The following is a 19,710-nucleotide window of genomic DNA, read 5'->3' as shown; positions in this document are numbered from 1 at the left end:
AAATTAACAGCGACAAATAAAATTCAGGCTTCACAAAGAAGTTGACAGCAGAAACCTAAGTTCAAAGAAAAGGCTGGTAATAAATATAGTTTAAGAACGGGGTCACAATTCTTCCTACAAGAGAGTACTGTATTAATAGTGTTTTGAAACAATTAAGCTGTTACATAAATGCAATACAGGGGGTTAGAGGAAAGAATGCATTAAGGTTTCAAAATCAAAGTGTAGTAATTATAAACCAATTGTGAATTTGAACACAGATATTTGATCTCATAAAAATATAATATCGGTTTTAATAATTCACTTTAAATCTTTTACCTTAATGCAACTTTATGAGTTTGGTCGTCAATTTTACCAAAAATATGCAGTATTTCTCCAAATAAGATTGTAGATGTATCAAATTGAGGTACATAGCTCCTGGAATTTTGTCATCAATTGATATTTAATGAGGAAATAATTAATTTTTCCATTTTTTCTCATCCTTTTGTTACTGAGTCACTTTTTCATAAAGGTAGAAAATTACAAAATGTTGACCACAAGTACATCAGCTTTATATATTCAGCAGTACCACCCGAAGCCCTCAATTGCCTTCTTGTTTGCATTCACTAATATGCATGCTTTTATGGTGATCACAAAGTCATTGGTCTACACCATGAGGTGAAACATTTACCTCATATGGAAAATGTTCCTCACGCAAAGAATGTAAATTTTGTCTCTTAAATAGCAGAAATGATAGTTTTTAAGTGACACATGATAAGGGCACCCTGTATGTGTAGGGTTGTCTTAGCAAATTGAACCAAAGCCTCATTCTTGTCAGGTCATTAATAGTGTACAGTACCAACACTTGAGTATATACATGTACAAAAATTGCTGAAATTTAGTTTGCATAAATAATTTTGTGGTGCATCTTACTCCTCAAATTATTCCCAGACATTGAGAAGGATAATTACCATTGATTAAATGTTTTAGTGAAGGAATATATGCTCCCAGACTGTGAGTGAAATATTGAAAATTGAGCTTGAAATGACCATTCTTAGTCAACTTTGTCACAAATTGTGGGCAATATTGATTGTCTTTAAAATTGGAGAGGGATTAGCTTATTAAATGATAGTAAAAATGTTTCACATCAGATTCAATATTTTATCATCAAATCAAATACAGTTAAAGTACAACATTAATACATGTAGTGACGGTATATATATATACGAAAGCAAAAGTTTGAACTCGTTTCGACAAATATATCACATGAATAGCCTTTGACTTGCCGACAATGCAAGTAACTTCTTTCGATTAATTTAAACTTTGAAGTATTTCCTAGAATGCTTAGTAACACCTGAAGAGTATTTCAAACTATCAATTGTGCTATTGTTTCAATACCTGCACTCGAACTGAATAAAGAATAAACGTTTCATTTCCTTTTTAATGGGTTTGGGTGCCACAACTTTTACGAGTTTGATTCAATACTGTGATAATTAAAAAGCATCATAAAAAACTAACATGAAAGTGAAAGGAGCTATAAGATTTGCCAATATATTTTCCATATAATGGCTCGTTAAAGATATGGTACTGAATTTATTATGTACTTTCTAACATCAATGCACTGAGAGCATTATTAGGTCAAACTAAACTCATTTCACACAACAACAAAAAAGAACCAAAAAAAATGGGATCAAATAATACAAAAGAGGAAGAGAAAGAAAAGATTGTGGAAAGATAAGTCAAAGATTACAGTTTCTATTGAAGTTCTATTTAAAAAGAGCTCTAAACGAGGCAAAATGCTTAATATTCCTAAGGTAGGGCAAAGACATGGCAGCTTTTAACCTTAATCAGAAGATTATGTGCTTGAAGTAGGTCATAACTAGTACTAGTATGCATCTTAGGGGTTATACTAATACTGATAATCTAGGCTATAATTAGTAAAAGAGAACAAGTGGAAATTCTCTAGCTGGGATTATAAGATATTCAAGATATCCTAGTTTCAGCCTAGAAGTCATATAATTTAACTGTAACAGTTCTCAGTATTGCACATATAGCCATTGCAACAAGAAAAAGAAAGCAAAAATTATGGAACGGAGTCCATCCCATGATCTTACAGTGCAAAAGGACAATGTCTGCTCCTTTTTACAACACAGATTATACAATACATCCATTGAGTTCAGTCCCATAAAGTCAAGGATAGTTCTTGGATTCAAAACTTTCTAGACCATCAAAAAACCTTACAACATCAATCTTACAATGGAAAATGTTTCTCAGACATAAAAAAAGAGTAATTTTGGCTACTCTCCAATTTAATTTCCTGAAGTCTGCATCAAATGTGGTATCATTACTGATAAAAATATAAAATGCTATATTTTTCTTCCATTAAAATGATATCAGAAATGATAACAGCAGTTTTTTGCAATAAACTTGTGAGGTAGGCAAACAAAATTAAAGTAAACAGTTACTTTGTGAAACATAAAATTTGGTGGAATGAATGAAACTGTTAATTACCTATTAATTGTGAACAACTAAAGTCTTCAGAATTGGCCTCAAATTTTAGTGCATTACAAATCGCTTAGAGCTTTCAAAAGTACTTCCTAGAAGATTCTATTTCTTCTAATTATCCGCATACACTGATGAGTGTTCAATTAGACAATTAATTATCTCAGTGGAATGAAATGCTTTGCCGGTGGGAAGCATATGCCGCCTATTAAAGTTTGAGCATGGGTGACCATTTTTTGACTTTCTAGCATATTTGGGGATAGATACTCATGACCATTCAACTATGTATGTATGTATATTAGATCCTCCTGCAAGCAGGAACTCACGAAGAAGCCTCATTGGCTTATTAAACTGCAAGCTGACCGAAGTCAGTCTCTTAGATTCATATTTAACGTCCATGATTAATATGAATTGTCAATTGTCAATAACTCTGTAACTGGACAACATACTTTAATCTTGGAGTGACTCGAACCGGGGACCTTATGATTGGTTGACATAGTTAACTAGTTGGTTAACTAGTGGTTAACTAGACTAACATGGTTAACTAGTTGACATAAACTCTTATTAAGGCTAAGGAAAGCAGTCTAAGGATTGCAGTTTTGAGTCCTGGCAGGAATCATTGCGTTGCACACTTGAGCAAGGCACAGAGGTGCCATCTCCTCGCTTCAGACAGGTGTATACATGTGAACATAACTATAGTTACATACCCGATTTGTGGCTTGTAAAGTTGAATGATCACAGCAAAGATGCTTTATGAAGCATCAAACAGCTTTTACCAAGGTGTGTACATCACCACTCATACATATGCAACTCTTAATATAATGCTTTTTATCATTTCTCTGCTAGGAGCCATCAAGAAATATGACAGATACAGTCAATATGAAAATTTTAAATATAAACTATGCACTTTTCTTTTTCTGCTGGGTGTAATTTAAAAAATAAATTTATTGGTGGAAGTGTTTATCAACCTGTCGAATGTTTCTCCAGCAATGATCCAATAGAAGAGATGGAGACTCTTTCCCGGAGGACAAGAATTATGAATTTCCCCCCTCCCCCTGAAAAAAATGTGAATCTCCTTCAACTTCTATGACATGTAAACATCTATGATGCAAAGAGCACAAGACAACCATGAAAAAAATGCCTCATTCAACATCTATAAAGCATTTACTGCATGAGATTAGTATCCCAAAAAAATTCAAGAAGAGAGAAAGAAATTGCACGCTTAATGTCAGCGGCACCTTCGATGAGCCTCAATCCCCCAAGGAGATACAATCAACAGCAGATCTCAAGACTTGGAATAAAAAAAAAAAAGAGGAAAGAAACAGAAGCAGGGCGATTAAGCGATAACTCTAAGCTATATCACCAAAATACTGACGGATAGGTTTGCGAGGATTCTGACATTTGGAGTCACGAAACTAAACTCAGGGAATGTAACAACAACAACTACATTTTAGTAGCTCTAGGCTTTTTTTGTGCAAAGACAATTAATAAGCCACATTTCAACAACAACAAAAAGAAAAACACATAAACAAGATTCAGAAGGGGACAAAAAAAACACCTAGCAATGCAAGCAATTGCAGAGAGCTTATAAACAGTGGACGTAATATGCATCATTCGGTTCCTCCTGTTTAATTTTATGTAAAAACAGTCATAATAATGATGAATAATTTAAGGCAACTTGCACACGGTGATGGTGACAGATGAAGAGTAATTATGCTGTTACTCATGCTGATTACTTGAAATGTCTTGACGATTAAAGGCGCCAAGAAAAAGAAGCTCGTTTATCTCTTATAATTGCAATATGAGGGACTGAAATGTAAATTATAAAATGGCCGTTTGTGCTTGGTGAATGGTAGTTTTAACACAGTTTAATTTACACTAATGCATATCAAGGGTGCACAGAGTGTTCTGTGGCGTACACAGGATTTCAAAGGTTGGGGAGGGGAAAAACTTTAAAACCCCACTGACTGATTAAGGCACAGTCATTAATTGTTATGGTATGGCCAAAGGTGAATACAATATTTTATAAAGGAGGGGTGCAGCCCAGGGTCATTGTAGGTCTTCCTCCTCCAGGAAAAAAAAACAAAAAAACACTAGACATGAAATGGTGCATTTTGAGGCATATTTAATAGACAATAAATTAAAGTAGCTCTTAGCACAAGGTTGTGGAAATAAGTAGTCTCAAAATTTTGTAAGAGGTTGCAAGGGGGGGGGGGGGGGGTAGGTTGCTCTAAGCAGTATCCATACAACGCTAGTGCAACATCACACCAATTAATTTATCATACATTTGAAGTTTAAGGAAAATTTTTAACCTTTGGTGAAGATTACTAGAAATATGTATCAATGCAATTACCGAAGCTGCTGAGAACTCCCTTCTTTCCTATTTCTGGCTATGGTAGGGTTGAAAGAAAATATTAAAACAGTGAATGCCTCCTGTTGTATATCAGCTCATTTAATTAATTTCAAGGAAAAAATGTGACAAGTTGCCACTCTAAGCTTAGAAAGAACTATAGCTTTGCCAGTAGGATGATAACCTTCAACCATTTTTACAGCAGGGCTGTGTTAAGTGGTAATGTTCTCATAAATATTTATAACCTATAGTAATGTTCTCATAAATATTTATAACCTACAGTTATAAGTGTAATGTGTCAATCGTGAGCTCAAACATGTTTTAATTGCTGATCCATGTCAAAATCAACTTTTTTGCTCATCAGTGCTCTGCAGTCCTCAAGCAGAAAAAAGCTCCAAAGAGTGACGATACTCAGATAGGCATATTAAACTTCCTCCATGTCAAATAGAGAGAGAAAAAGAGAAGGCATGACATGTTACAACAAAATAAATCAAATAAACTTGGTGTAGGTATTGAGTAGCTGTTTGGTCATCAAAGACTGTTAAATATTTTTCAGAAAACCTTAAAGATCTACTTTATTGGCTCCAATTATAGCATGCTATAGGGAGGACATTTTTGTGATTATGTAATCGACCTGCCAGGGTCGTAAATCGACCTCTGGGCTCAACAATAAACCTGCATAGCTTCTTAACACCATTAGGCTCTTTGTGTAATCACTGTGTGGAAATATGTTCATGTCTACAGTGTAGTTAATCATACAGCGTTCACACAAAGACTATCTCATACAAGAAAAAACAATGTGGCTGGCGTTGCAGACTAATTGGTAAAAAGAGGTCAATTTATGACCAAGGCAGGTCGATTACATAATCTCAAGAAACTTTTCCATGATAGCATGCTATACTTGGGGTCTATACAGCAGACCTTTAAACTAAATTATGTTTTTTTATAAACAAAAACTGTAAGACTGTCTGTTATAGCTTTAATGCTGTATCAATATTTGTATCACAAGTAATATTGCCAATCTGAAAATCTGGGAAATTCAATCCTGAAATTTTCCATCCTATCTATCAAAGTTGAAAGTCAAACAGCATCTTATTCATATATAATAAGAAACAAGCATTTTTGTACTGTTTTAAATCTACCAGTTGTATAATCTAACTGAATTTGTGATACTTTTTGGCTAATCACATACGATGCGATAGGCTAAACAGGTCTTAATACTGCAGCTAACAAGTTTTACTTCCTCATGAACCTTCCGTGTACTTATTTGATTATCTAGGTCAACTTATTAAAGTGAATGATATCCACTTCAAGTATTTCATGTTTGAAAGTTAAATAAAAAAAACAATGAAATAGAATGTCATATGACCATCTGACAAGCAAGAACTGGATCAAATGATGGCGCTATTTCAATAAAAGACATAACAAACATTTGAAATGCCATTGTACTCATCAAACTATACATAAATCTGTCTGCCAAGTCTCACTACACAATAGGAAGAATGTACCAACCATGCAGGGTCATGTGACGTGCTCCCCGGTGCTACTAAAATATTATTTAAATTTTGTCAGTTCAATGTGATAAGAGACCAAAGAACTCTATTTTAACAGACCTTTATAGTAAATTTGAGACTAATTGCTTAGGTTAAGGTGATAATGATGTTGAGATTTACTTTCTGTTTCAGGAAAGCCTTGATTGTGCACCATGGACTTCAGGTAATCATGTCATCTGCTTCTCGGGTCTATGTAAACTGCGTAAAGAACTGATAAGCTACATGCACTCAATTTGCGTTTCGATTGTTTGAAAGAAAATAGAAATTTTGAATTGAATATTGTGGCAAACATATTGAAACAAATGTACCACTTAGCTAGATTCCTCTGTTTGATTAGCTTCACCAGGAAAGTGTATGAGATCAGGACATTAGTTGTTGTATAGACTTACATTTAAGGAGTACTATCAGAATAAGTGCTATAGGGGAACATATCACATGACTGCCCATGGTTGCAACAGTATAGCCCATGATCTCCTAATTGCCATAATCGGTCCAGATTTATGTATATATGTCGATGTGTGTAATGACCTAAGGTAGTCTATATACATCCCAGTAAGGTTCCATATCACTCCACTTATAAAAGTGTCAAAATGGGACAGTTGGGCAGCTTTTCAAATTTGACATCAATAAGTTGGATCTGTGTCACTCAGAGGTCCAATAACATGATCAAAAGTATGTGTGATGTCACTTTTGGGTCTATTGAGGTAAGTTTAAATCTGATTCAGTAAAGAAATATTTGAACTGTCTTAGCTTAATATCAACAGCCATGATGGGGATTAAGTGAAGGTGCAGTGAATTGGAAACTTTTATGTAAGACTTAAGAGACAGTAAAACTTTGTTAAGGAGGTACAAATTCAGAAACAAAAAATATTACATTGAATGAGTCACCAATCACTAGGAAATTAAGTGAATATTTCCCTCTCTAAAAATAGCAACGTTTGTATCAATTTCTCATGGTAAATATTCATGATCAAACTCTGCATCAGATAAATTTCTCAAAGAAGGATGACAGATAAGTGATGAAACAGGTGACTTATGGAAAAACACAAAACATGTGGTACATCCTTTTCCGTTCCCCTTGGAAGATAACTCACAATATAAGTCTGATTTAGTGCATTCAAAGACCTTCCACAACCTTGTGATGTGACATAACATTGTCCTGTCTACATCAACATGCTCCCTCGACAACATTACTTAAAAACAGATGCAAAACTGTTCAAACCACCCAGTATTGATGCCAGAATGTGAAGACACCTGCTCTCACAGAGCTATATTAAACCGACGACACGGTGACAGATCAGTAAGTTTCATTCCATCAACATATAGACTTAATACCTTCTAGATTCTAGTGCAGAAATTGATAACATTTCTAATGAATAGTGGCATGCATGCTTGGTTTGATACATAAGCCCAATGCTCTGATCAGTCGCATTTATCTAAGGTTCCTGTGTTATTTATTGCAACTCCAATGAATATTATATAGTTTATCCATCTCAAGAGACACATATCAGTCTGCAGCCCTTGTATGAAGCTACAATAATAAAAAGGTTATTAGTCGGAGGATGCTCCTCTTCCTCCTGAATTTAATAGGTTTAGTGATGACACCAAACAATGAAGTGATCCTATGGGGAGAAAATAGTCTTATCTCATGAGGAAAACCTGAAAAAGAAGACTTTAAATCAACAAATACATACATCTCCTTCATTAATCAACATCAGAACAATTACCAACTGTGAAGGCTTAACTTCTCATTGGCGCACTCTCATGTCACATCGGCCTCATAAAATAGTTTATAATTGACAAACAGTCTGCATAAGGGACCTCCATAGCATGATATGGAAAGAAGGATATTGTGTTGATTTGGCGGGGGGGGGGGGGGGCAGGAATGTGTAATAGGGCATGTCCCTGCCAGCACTTTAATATTTTTTGCTTCAAGTTTTAACATTTATCCGTCACTGGGAAGAATAATTTCACTTTTAAAAATTTTGACAGCTGGAGAATTTGAAAGAAAGTACCTGAAATATTCATGCTCTACTTCAAGTCTTCTCTCAAGTTTGCTGATTATTTTCTGAGACTGTTCTGGTACAGCAAGTAACATTACACCATCGCACAACAACGATTGTTCATTCAAGCAGGCTTACTGAATAGATCCATGACAGTAGTCCATTTCTGATTAACTGGTAATTTCAAGAAAACAGAAAACCATATTTTTGAAATTCAAGTTTAATTTCAGGCTCATTTGTTATATCACATTTTCACTTCTTTTTCCTTTTGGTGACACCAAAACTTAAAATGCAATGCAAGAATGCATCAATTTTATCCAAGAAAGTAATGAAAGGGATATTTTGGTGAAAAAAGTTGATTGCTTACCAAACAATGCTAGATATTTATGAATATTCAGGTCTAAATGAAAACTGCATAGAATTTCTTATGAGAAAATTTGGTTCAATTTTTATTTGAACATCATAATTAGGAAAGAATGCTACTGAGGAACATCTGTCATGATGATACAACAGAATATCTATTTTTGATCAACTTCCTGGAGTAAGGGAGTGCCTAGCCAATGAAAAGAGATTTCATTCATTCTACCGAATTATCAATTTAGGAACAAGTTGATGAGTTAGGATTTTCAGTTAATAGCATGGGACGTTTTTTTTTTTTTTTAAGGTAAGCATTGCATTGAATATTCCTTTAAACTTACCATTTGTTTTGCTGGGGGGGGGGGGGGGATTTTGCCTTGCTTCTGAGGATAAAATAGTTTGTATAATAGACTAAGTAGTCCTGCCAATTTGGTTGTTGATCATCTGATATTTATAGGTTTATAGGGTAACTTCTAAACAAAGTTAAAGTGCTTAAGTAAGGGAACATAAGCTGGTCTTCTGAATTGATTTATAAATATCTTAATACATCAAAAAGGACTGTTATGTCTACAATCATCCTTTAAAACTAAGAGGCTCATTATAAAGTGGCTAGCTTTGCACAAGTCTATTATACCTCATATATAGGTAACCCCAAAATGACACTTATTGACTCAAAAATTATTAGATAAGTTGCAACTATCTCAAATTATTCAAGAATGAAAGTATTATATATGTTTAAAATTTCATATTTGTTAGGACAAACAGGATGAAATACTGAGCCAGTTAGATTTTTTTTAATACGTTTGTAATGATAAGGGACATCTGCACTGCACAGCTTCAAATATTAGGGTGTCTACAATTCAGAGAGGAGGCCTATTTGAGAAAATGGTAAGATACTGACAGCAAACTCATCACTTGGATGGAAACAATTGGTTCCCTTGAGAAATCATAAACACACCCCCTTGTATGTCTATCATCACTATTTCTTCAGAAATACGACCTGATTTTAGCTGGTGTTAATCAACAATTATCACACTGATAGCCAAATTTTAAAGGAGCTATACTGTAATGTAGGCCTACCAATTTCTGTTCCTTTCTTTTTCCATATGAAGCTTCCTCAGATCACAAGTCTTAAATGATCCTACTGATTTCTGTCTTATTTTCAAACAAGACACCTCTAAAGTCATAGCTCATGTGTTCAACTATGTGTATCCAGGACTTCGCTTTGCTGATAAACCAATATTTAAATAAAGGTTAAAATGTAAAATTACTTGGAGTTTGTGATCATGTCTAATATGTGCTGAATTATTGCAGAATATGTGTTGAATTATTGCTGTATCTCAGATTTTGTATTGGTTAATGTGATCTCAGGTCTGTAAAGTCAAAGGAGAAACAGAGTCATCCTACCCAATATGGTATCTATTGTACATGACAACCTCCAGTAACGATTGGACTTGTGCAAGTGAAAACAATTGATTGCATATTATTGTACTGTTCTACACGTATAACTTTACTAACAGATGCATACTGCAGTTTAGACCTAGGCTTGCGTATGCTAAGGTCTATTTTAGGCATAGGTATATTGAAGGCTAGCCTATATTGGCCCAGTGGCAGTATGTATGAAACTATGGTAGGCCTATTTTAGTTTTGCCATAACATTGAGAGTGGGTGTGCTCCAAACTTAATACTAGGCCTTATTAGTCCTAGACCTCATTGCGTTTTGCCCTTGGAACATTAGCAGGACAAGCACGTACAATAGCCCAAATTATAGTAAGGTGTTGCTCCTAACCCAAATCGTTAGCCATAACAGATCGCTGATTTCCCATTTGAAGAGCTCCTAACGACAGAAGATGTATGCCTTACACTACAGCTGCCCTGTAGCCACAAATTTAGGGTACGTTGACAACCAGGGTAGCAGACTGCCCGGGAAAACTGAAGTTGGAAACTAGCAGACTACAGTGATGAACAATACCCAAGGAATGCCAAAGGTGCATAAAATGTTGCGTACATCTAGCAAGGAAAAAGGTTATAGCGATGAGAATCAACTGCTAATAATATCGCTCATTAACTAATTTACTAGACAAGGCTTCGTATGTAACTTAATACATATCAGAGAGCTAATCAGAACCTTCTCAACGACTCTGACGTCTTGATTTTGGAGTAAGCAAACACAAGTGAATTGATATGCGAAAGGTTTTGGCAAAAATCGCTGGAGAGTTGTTGAATGACATATATTTGTAACAGTAAACAGATATAATGTTATCATAATTCTACCTGAAAGCAGTCTATTCTATTGAAATTTTATAAATGGATTCAATTGGTTAAATTTAAAAAGAAATATGGATACAATTGGACACCAGGGTAAAGAACCCTATTTAAGGAAAAGGTAGCTGTTGTAGCTTCTTGGTAGCCTTATAGGAAGTGCACAAGATTTGAGAGAGTCCTTATGTACTAGGCTAGTAGCTATCCCCATCCGCCCCCTCCCATCCATCCCAACAATAACCCATTTATTAACATAAATTATTAATGATAATATAACATAAAAAAGAAGAATACTCCACATATAATGACATTGCAACCATCGTCCAAACTGAATTAGAAATAGTATTCCAAAGCCTTGAAGAAAGTTAACATTACTCTTATATAGCAGTATGAACCAAATCTTCCTAATTTCCTACAAGAACATGAAAACTAGCTAAGACTATGTGTTATTTGCAATATTTGTTTCTACTCTGCTGAAATCTGCAGTAGATCTGATTTAATATACTATATAGGGAACTATTCCGATGTACCGAAACTTTGAAACATTGGTCAGCAATCCCTGTATTTCCTTTGTGTGATATTACTTATGATGAGAATAAATGTCAGCTTGGTGAGAAAAATTTGGTCACATGCAAAGTTGCCTAGCCAGATTCCTGATTCAGTGAACTTAGCTATTGAATAAGGACTGAAATTCGCATGATTTCTGTGAAAGATATTATAACGTCTGCTTTCATTTTTTGCTAGCTTGATTAAAAGTGTTTTCTGTGAGTCATTTTTAAGAATTCCTTTTACAAAATTGTCTCTCTGCTGTAAGTGCATTAGAAACCGTGAAGATGGTTGAAAGTGTTTTTGCTCATATGGCCGTCCATGATCAACTTAGTGTTTGGCTATTGCGTAAGACCTCATTGCCGAACAAAATGTCTACCTCCAGCAACAGGACACACACATGTGATAACTAGCAAATCAATCATATTTTACGTCTGGTTGACTAAGTTAAGAGACTGTCTGAACTGTCAGCAAAAAGGTAAGTTTCAGATGAATTACATTTCGTTGGGTTATGTTTTGGTCTAAAATTGCAGCACACGTAAATACATGTTTATACTATAGTGAACAATATGATCTGTAGTGTAGACCTAACATTGTGTAAGGCCTATTCTTCTGTAAAGTGTAAGTCAAGTGTAAGTACAGCATTAGGATAATGTTATACTGTAAGTTGTTAGGCTAATCCTAGTACTACTAGTAGTCATTCAAATTATTTTAGGCCTAACTTAAGGATTCTTCCACTCAATTACTGTATCTTAGGTAGGCTTAGTCTATGTGAAGAGCCATTATCAATATAGTAATGATACCACAAAACCGGTCACACTAATTAGCGTCAACAGGCCGATTTCACGACAACTCACGACAACTCACTGTAGTGTTATGGTTCGGTCCAATGTCATTGCGCAAGCGCAATAGCATCACGTCGTCCAATTCAACGTTAGGAAAAAGTTGGCGATATTTACGAAAAAAAACATTTTTTCCCGTGAAAAATATGTATGCACGCTGGTTCCAGTCAGTTTTAAACGTGTTTCCAGATATACTCTGATAACATCAATTGTATTTGATGGTATTTTAAACTTGTTGTCTTGAGTTGTCTTGAGTTGTCGTGAGTTGTCGTGAAATCGGCCTGTTGACGCTAATTAGTGTGACCCCACAAAACATCTCACTTAGTATAAGTATTAAGTATAGCCTAGGTTAGTCCTTCTGTAATTGTGTGAAAGTCTCTTAGTACCTTAGGCCTAGGATGTAAAAAGTAAGATTCAGAAGAGACATTAATTCATAAGCCTAGATCTAGCCTAATTAAGATGTGTAGCCTACAGGATTTTAAACTAACTTTGTTTGGATGTTTTCCTAATAATAGGCCTACCTATAGCCTAACCCTAACTGTTACTAGGTCTAACCCCAGTTAGGTAGCCTACTTTTAATTTGGATCTTAGACTTTTGTGATTACCTTTTTGCTCAAATTTCATGCCAGTTGCCAAAAGTGATCAAATTAAAGCTTTGGCACAAATGAGACTCACAGTTTCTAGTGTGTACAGTTTCCAGGGTAGCCAATGCTGTGTAACATATTGGCATTTTTATTATATTAAAACTTTAAAGGAAATTGTACTCTTTTCTAAATTTATGTTCTGTTTTAAAGCATTTACCAGACAGATTTTATGAAAGAAGGCTTGAATAAAGACATGTATTACCTTCAATACCTCCAATGTTTTCTTTTCAATTTAATCAATTAATATTATTTGTTCAAGGGTATTAGTAAAATGGAAGAAAATTATTTCCCAAGAGGATCATCCCATCCACCAGCAACAACATCAGATAAAGAATCACTCAAGAAAACTAAGAAGAGGAAACCAGATGGTGCTGAAAAACCTGAGAAAGAATCTCCAAGTTATCTCTTTGGGGTGAATAGAAGAGTTTTGTATCTATTGTCTAAATTTGGCTATATTATTTTTTTGTAAAATTGTTAATAAGTATTAAGATTAAAAAAAAGTGTTCGATCCTACATGATTTTCAGATTGCAGAAACAAGCTAAAACTTGGGAGAAAAGTTGTTTGACATTCAGGTTTCTTTGTCCTGTAAGAGTAATCCCTACAATTTGTGATAGATATTCCTTACTCTGTGTCCTGTACTTCTTCATTAATCTGGAAATTTTGCAGCTTCAGGTTTCACTCAAAGTGTAAAAACCTTCATTGTTTCCCAGTCTCTGCATAATGCATGGCCACAAGCAATCCAGTTTGACTATTGCGAGTTAAAGAAGCTAAATTGCAGTTTTCCATTAGCTAATTTGACAATATCATGATCTGCATTTTGTAATGGAATCTATTGTCTAGTATTAAAAATGTGTGATCAGTTTAGGTATCCAGTCAAAACGTCCCTTTACCAAAACGTCCCCGCTTTTTTAAGACCAAAACGTCCCCGCTTTTTACCAAAACGTCCCCGCAGTCAAAACGTCTCCGTGAGTCAAAATGTCCCCGCTTTTATAATCAGTTGGAATGCAAGTGTGGATGTTTTTACTTCAAATCAAAGAGTAAGGATAAGTATAGTTTAGGTTGAAAACACAGTTTTTAGGAGTGGGAAGTGCCGGTTATGAGGGCGGATACATTTTTGAGTATAATTTTCTGAGGTAAGTTAATATAAATAGAAAAGGGAATGCAAGAGGGCTTTAGGGTAATAGGATTTTTCTAAACACGAGTTGGTTTCTGAATGAATATATACGATATTGAGGGAAGGGAGTAGAAAAGATTTTTGTTTTGTTTACGTACAACAAGTTACTTTGGAATATTCGAGACAGGCTGGATGAAAGTGATATATATATATTCCTACAGCACATACGTTTATTTTTTTTTCTGAAGACACTTTATATTTTTGATTTTGGTGATTGTTTGCCTATTTTTCTACCCTCTTATTTTTTGATGGTCTAGAAGGGGGACTACGGTTAAAGCCCCCAGCCCCCTTTCCCGTCTCTGCCCTAAACGATATAGTCCTTCATGATTTACTTAGCGCCTGTAATCCAATGCATGCTGTTAACTTAGCCAAATTATAACTTAAAATTAATATATATTCACAACTGTGAATGAATGTGATAGACGGGGACGTTTTGTCTTACGGGGGCATTTTGACCAACGGGGACGTTTTGACCAACAGGGACGTTTTGACCAACGGGGACGTTTTGACCAAAAGCGGGGACGTTTTGGTACGGGGACGTTTTGGTAAAGGGACGTTTTGACTGGTATTAGCTCAGTTTAACCGTATAAGTTGCTGTACATTCATTCTTTAAAGGAGAAAAGTGATATCTAAGGAAATTTATTAAAGAGACTTGAAAGAAAAGTATTTATCAGAGACTTGTACCTACTTGGACAATATATAATTAAATGTTTCACATTTATCTAGCCAGATGTGGTTTAATATGGAAAGGATTACTAGCCCTTGAAGCATTTATGAATGATCAGATGGTTAACAAGCTTTAACTAGCATTATCAAAAGCAATAGCTTTGTCTGTATTAAAGGCAGTTCATTTCACACTGTCAATACCAAATGACCAGTTAGTGAATTGTTTATCTTTCTAATTAGGTTAAACTTTACATACAGTAAGCATCCAATCATGGTATAGAAGTCTTGTAACTTTCTTTAAGTTTTCGTAAGTCTTTGGAAGTTTTATAACTAACTATTTTTGTAAAGATTGTAAAAGAGTGAAGAAGTAGGTCACAATTTCAAAGATTGCTTTTTACCCTGAACAGTCTCAGTCACCTCGCAAGAAAACAAAGAAAGAAATAAAAAATGCCAAAGAACGAGAAAGAAAACAGAGGAAGGTACAAGAGGCAAAGAAACCTGCCCAGAAGGTAGAAAATGAAGATCTGGATGTGTCAGAGAGGAATCTTGAGAAGAGGATGAAAGAACAGAATTTAGAGGAGGCCGAGGAATCATTTCATGGCAGTACAACCCCACTTGAACCTCTAAGGCTAAAGGTAATTTCTTAGAAAGTCCAAAAAACATAGAAGTAGCCAGTGAAATCCAGTTCAATTTCTAATCTTTTTGTATTCTACTCATTTACATTTTCTTGTTCCTAATGATGCATTTTCTTCAAATGTGAAAGAAGAAGTCAGCAAACTGCATACATTTTAAAAGAGTTCAACTGTCAAAAATTTCTTTTCAAGATACTCAAACTTCATTTGACACTTGATAGTTAACAGAACTGCTGGATTTCACTAGCATATCATTGTGTATCAGATCCTTTTGTTAGTTCACTAATATAGCTATTTTAGCTAAATCATTGTTTGATACAAAACTCAGTATCTAATTCTTTTTGCAAAAAAGTTGCATTAAGCCAGCAATTAGAAAAATATGTAAGGACAATAATTCTACATAAAACTTATGTTTGCAAATTAGTCTAGGTCCTGGTAAGTCCACTGTGAAGCTATTGTAGATCTAGGCCCAGTGCTTATACATGTTTTTGATCACGTTTTTCGTGAGGTATCAAGCATCTTCCAATGATGAAGAATAAGTTGAAGATCAACAAAAGAAGTTCCGCTTAGACTCGTTCCATGTCCTAACAATTATTTATTTCTTACTCTGTGGAAGAATTTGACAGAAGACCTTCTTCTCTTGGGTGTCGTGAAGGATATCGGTGAGCTGGAGCTCACAATTAGTCTGCCCAGCGGGATCATAGGTTATGTGACTGTTACCAACATATCCAACACCTTCACAAAACTTCTTGAAAAAGTTAGCGAAGAAGAAACAGAAGATGATAATGCCCTGGTAAGATTATCCTTGGAAGGTCTCTCATTTCCTCCTAAATGCACATTTTTTTTTGTTATTCTAACAAAATTCAGCTCAGTCTTGGTTGGCAGCGTTACTATTATCATTTCACGTTTATGGTTAGTTTTCTTTTCATGGTCTCAGAAATAGCCCTGAACTGACCCTTAAATTCTCAGGACCAATATATGTTGTTCCTGGGTGTATGATGTAATGGACTAAAGGGGGGGGGGGGGGGGGATACGAGCATCCTTACTTCTGCTGGCAGAACAGAATTATGAAGTTATTCAAGAAAAGGCATGCTTTTGATGTAACATAACAAAGATTGTTAAACTCTCATACTGAAGTTCTATGCTCTTCTACATTTTCACTGGCCTCCTGAAATTCTTCAGATATTATATAAAAAACAAACTTTTGAATGTTTCAATCTGTCAAGTGACATGCCTTGAGGAACAGCAATTTGTTTTCTTTCTGAATTAAGATTAAATGTTGAATTATTGATATCCATGGTTGTTAAATGTTGAATTGTGAATACTAATGTTGCAGGGATTTTATTCTTAATATAGGACGATGTTGCTCTCCAATGTCTGGAGGAAGGAAAATTTCTTCTCTGTCTGAATTAAGATTTAACTCTTGAATTGTTGATACTCATGTTGTTAATTGTTGAATTGTTGATACTCATGTTGCATGGATTTCATTCATAAATAGGACGATGTTGCTCTCACAAGCTTGTATCGAGTTGGTGATCTGGTGCCTTGTCGAGTCCTGAGCTCTGAATCGAAGAGTGGAAGTTACACCAAGGTTTCCCTTTCTCTAAATCCTTCAGATGTCAACAGGGATCTCAACACAGCTATGTTGCGCAAAAATTTGGTAAACACATCGCCTTGGGTCTGCAGTACAAACAGATATTTCATAGGAGTTATAAAATGCTGTGAATTTCCCTCACTTCATAGATAAGATTCACTTCAGACCATAGAACTGAAATTGAAGCAAATATTTGAATAAGAAAGCTCAAAAAGTTCTCAGCTGTTAAAAGTGCAGGCTATTCTCACTGAAATTGTAATCATGGAAACATTAACAGGAGGTTGGGTGGGGGGGGGGATAGTTTCTGTTGAAAAAGTGCGAAATAACTGTTTTCACTTCCATGACCTTGATAATTCATAAGATATATTTGATGATGACAGTTAATGTTATGTAGCTGTGGTAAATTCCAATTAACACTCATGATTTGAATATAGTTTGTATCTTTTACCAACTCTTGCCTTTATGTCAATTAATAAGTGTCAATTACATGGTTTATGACTATTGTAGGTTTTATCAGGCGTGGTTAAGAGCATAGAAGACCATGGTTATGTCATCGACACTGGTATCCAAGGTGCTAATATCTTCCTGTCTCAAGAAGAAGCTGCAGAGTACCTCAGGATATGTGAACGTAAGTGAACTTTAGGGATCATCCCTCAAACAAAGAAAGGGTTAAAGTGAAACTTGTAGTGAAACCTGCCTAAATGCTTATGTGTGTTTAGTGTCATAGGGCTAACTTCATGTTAACAGGAGGTTAACATGAAAATTGTAATTAGAAACCTGCCTTAATGCTTATGTGTGTTAAGTGTCATAGGGCTGACTTCATGATAACAGGAGGTTAACATGAAACTTGTAGTTAGAAACCTGCCTAAATGCTTATGTGTGGTTAGTTTCACAGGGTTAACTTCCATGTTAACTGGAGGTTAATATGAAACTTGTAGTTAGGAACCTGCCTAAATGTTTATTTGTGGTTAGTTTCACAGGGTTAACTTCCATGTTAACAGGAGGTTAACATGAAACTTGTAGTTAGAAACCTGCCTTAATGCTTATGTGTGGTAAGTGTCATAGGGCTAACTTCATGTTAACAGGAGGTTAACATGAAACTTGTAGTTAGAAACCTGCCTAAATGCTTATGTGTGGTTAGTTTCACAGGGTTAACTTCCATGTTAACAGGAGGTTAACATGAAACTTGTAGTTAGAAACCTGCCTAAATGCTTATGTGTGGTTAGTTTCACAGGGCTAACTTCATGTTAACAGGAGGTTAACATGAAACTTGTAGTTAGAAACCTGCCTCAATGCTTATGTGTGTTTAGTGTCATAGGGCTAACTTCATGTTAACAGGAGGCTAACATGAAACTTATAGTAAGAAACCTGCCTAACATACTTATGGGTGTCACAGAATTAACTTCCATGTTGTTAAGTATTTTTACTAATATCTTTTCCATGCTATGAGTATTCTTCACAGCCTTCATGTAAACTTCATGTATTTTTTTAAATTATTTTTTGTTTGGTTATCTTTTTAGAGAAGCAACTTAGAATTGCTCAGCCAGTCAAGTGCTTAGTTACAGAAGTGAAGGCAAACGGACGATTTGCAAATGTGACCCTTGACCCTACAACACTCTCAGAAGCCAAGTCAGTTGTAGCAAATTCCATAGCAGAACTTCTACCTGGAATCAGAGTCACGGCTCAAGTCAGGAAGGTAAGCTTGTTAAAATTTTAGAAAATTAGTTCTGCATCTTTTGTGGTTTTTGGTGGTACGCAAGACAAATTAGTGACAGAAGCTGTTAGGTAAAACAGTTGTTATTGACCATTATCAATACTGTAGGCATGTCGATACCACTCCTTCAGGTATGTGTACATTAATGTTAATAATATTCCTACAGCAGTCACACATGCACCATTAATTCTCTTCCTCAGGTTACAAACTCATTAATCGAAGTCTCCTTTGCCAAGGCTTACCAAGGAAGCGTGGATTTCTTTTATCTCGCCAAGATTGACGATGCAATGAAAAAGTATAGTGTGCAATCAAAGGTGAGTTGTAGTACTGTATCGTCAACAATTACTTCTCAAGTGTGGAATTGGGAGGGTCATTGGTAATTAGTCTATTTTAGCTAAATATTAATAGAAGCAAGGGTAAATTTAATTCAGCAAAGGTAAATTGTAGATAATTAATGGAAAATACAGTAGTGGTAGTAGTATTACTTTGACTAGGAATTACCAGCTGAAGATCATCCCTCGTTTGGGTAGTTTCTCTTTTTTTTATTTTCTGTCATGGAACTGTTCTTTATGGCATCAATACCCCTTCTTCAGATTTGATAGGATTCAGTTAATTGTCCTTTAATATCTGTTAAAGCTTTACAATAGCCAATATATTACAGTGTGAACATAGAGTGAATGTATGTTTTTGTTACAAGTTGGCAGAGTTGCAACGAGCCTTTCATTTTTAAGGTCAACTCTAGTCACTACCGATGGTTTTCAAGACCTCTTGTGTATTTGAATCAAGTCGCTGTATTATCTCTATCGAGAGAAAACTTCCGTAACTCTTTCAATTCACTCTTATATTTTGAGATAATTGACTTAAGTCATGACTTGTTGAAATACTGCAAGTTTG

At 35.1% G+C, this 19,710-nt stretch overlaps 1 protein-coding gene and 1 long non-coding RNA gene across 5 annotated transcripts in view; one reads left to right on the top strand and one right to left on the bottom strand.

The window, feature by feature from the left end:
* The window catches only part of LOC139967494 (uncharacterized), a 137,470-nt gene extending 125,811 nt beyond the window's left edge, over positions 1–11,659 (bottom strand). For both annotated transcript variants that reach the window (XR_011793013.1, XR_011793014.1), the window contains exons 1-2: positions 10,531–11,659; positions 8,397–8,558 (exon numbers count right to left, since the gene is read on the bottom strand). This is a non-coding gene — a long non-coding RNA (uncharacterized lncRNA). The remainder of the gene's footprint in view (positions 1–8,396; positions 8,559–10,530) is intronic.
* The window catches only part of LOC139967491 (protein RRP5 homolog), a 36,632-nt gene continuing 23,277 nt past the window's right edge, over positions 6,356–19,710 (top strand). For 2 of the 3 annotated variants that reach the window (XR_011793012.1, XM_071971366.1), the window contains exons 1-8: positions 6,356–6,544; positions 13,295–13,447; positions 15,284–15,511; positions 16,125–16,301; positions 17,007–17,168; positions 17,610–17,730; positions 18,623–18,798; positions 19,017–19,130. Coding sequence is in view for 2 of the 3 variants with exons in the window: in XM_071971366.1 (XP_071827467.1) it covers positions 6,485–6,544; positions 13,295–13,447; positions 15,284–15,511; positions 16,125–16,301; positions 17,007–17,168; positions 17,610–17,730; positions 18,623–18,798; positions 19,017–19,130 (1,191 nt within the window). In the remaining variant the exon portion in view is untranslated. Of the gene's footprint in view, positions 6,545–11,901; positions 12,028–13,294; positions 13,448–15,283; positions 15,512–16,124; positions 16,302–17,006; positions 17,169–17,609; positions 17,731–18,622; positions 18,799–19,016; positions 19,131–19,710 lie in introns of those variants that run through there. The other variant, XM_071971367.1, reaches the window with a different exon arrangement.

This window comes from Apostichopus japonicus, chromosome 5 (assembly GCF_037975245.1).
Source record: "Apostichopus japonicus isolate 1M-3 chromosome 5, ASM3797524v1, whole genome shotgun sequence".
Lineage (NCBI taxonomy): Eukaryota > Metazoa > Echinodermata > Holothuroidea > Aspidochirotida > Stichopodidae > Apostichopus > Apostichopus japonicus.
Note: the sequence above shows the minus strand (reverse complement) of the source record. Positions and strands in the feature narration are given on the sequence as shown.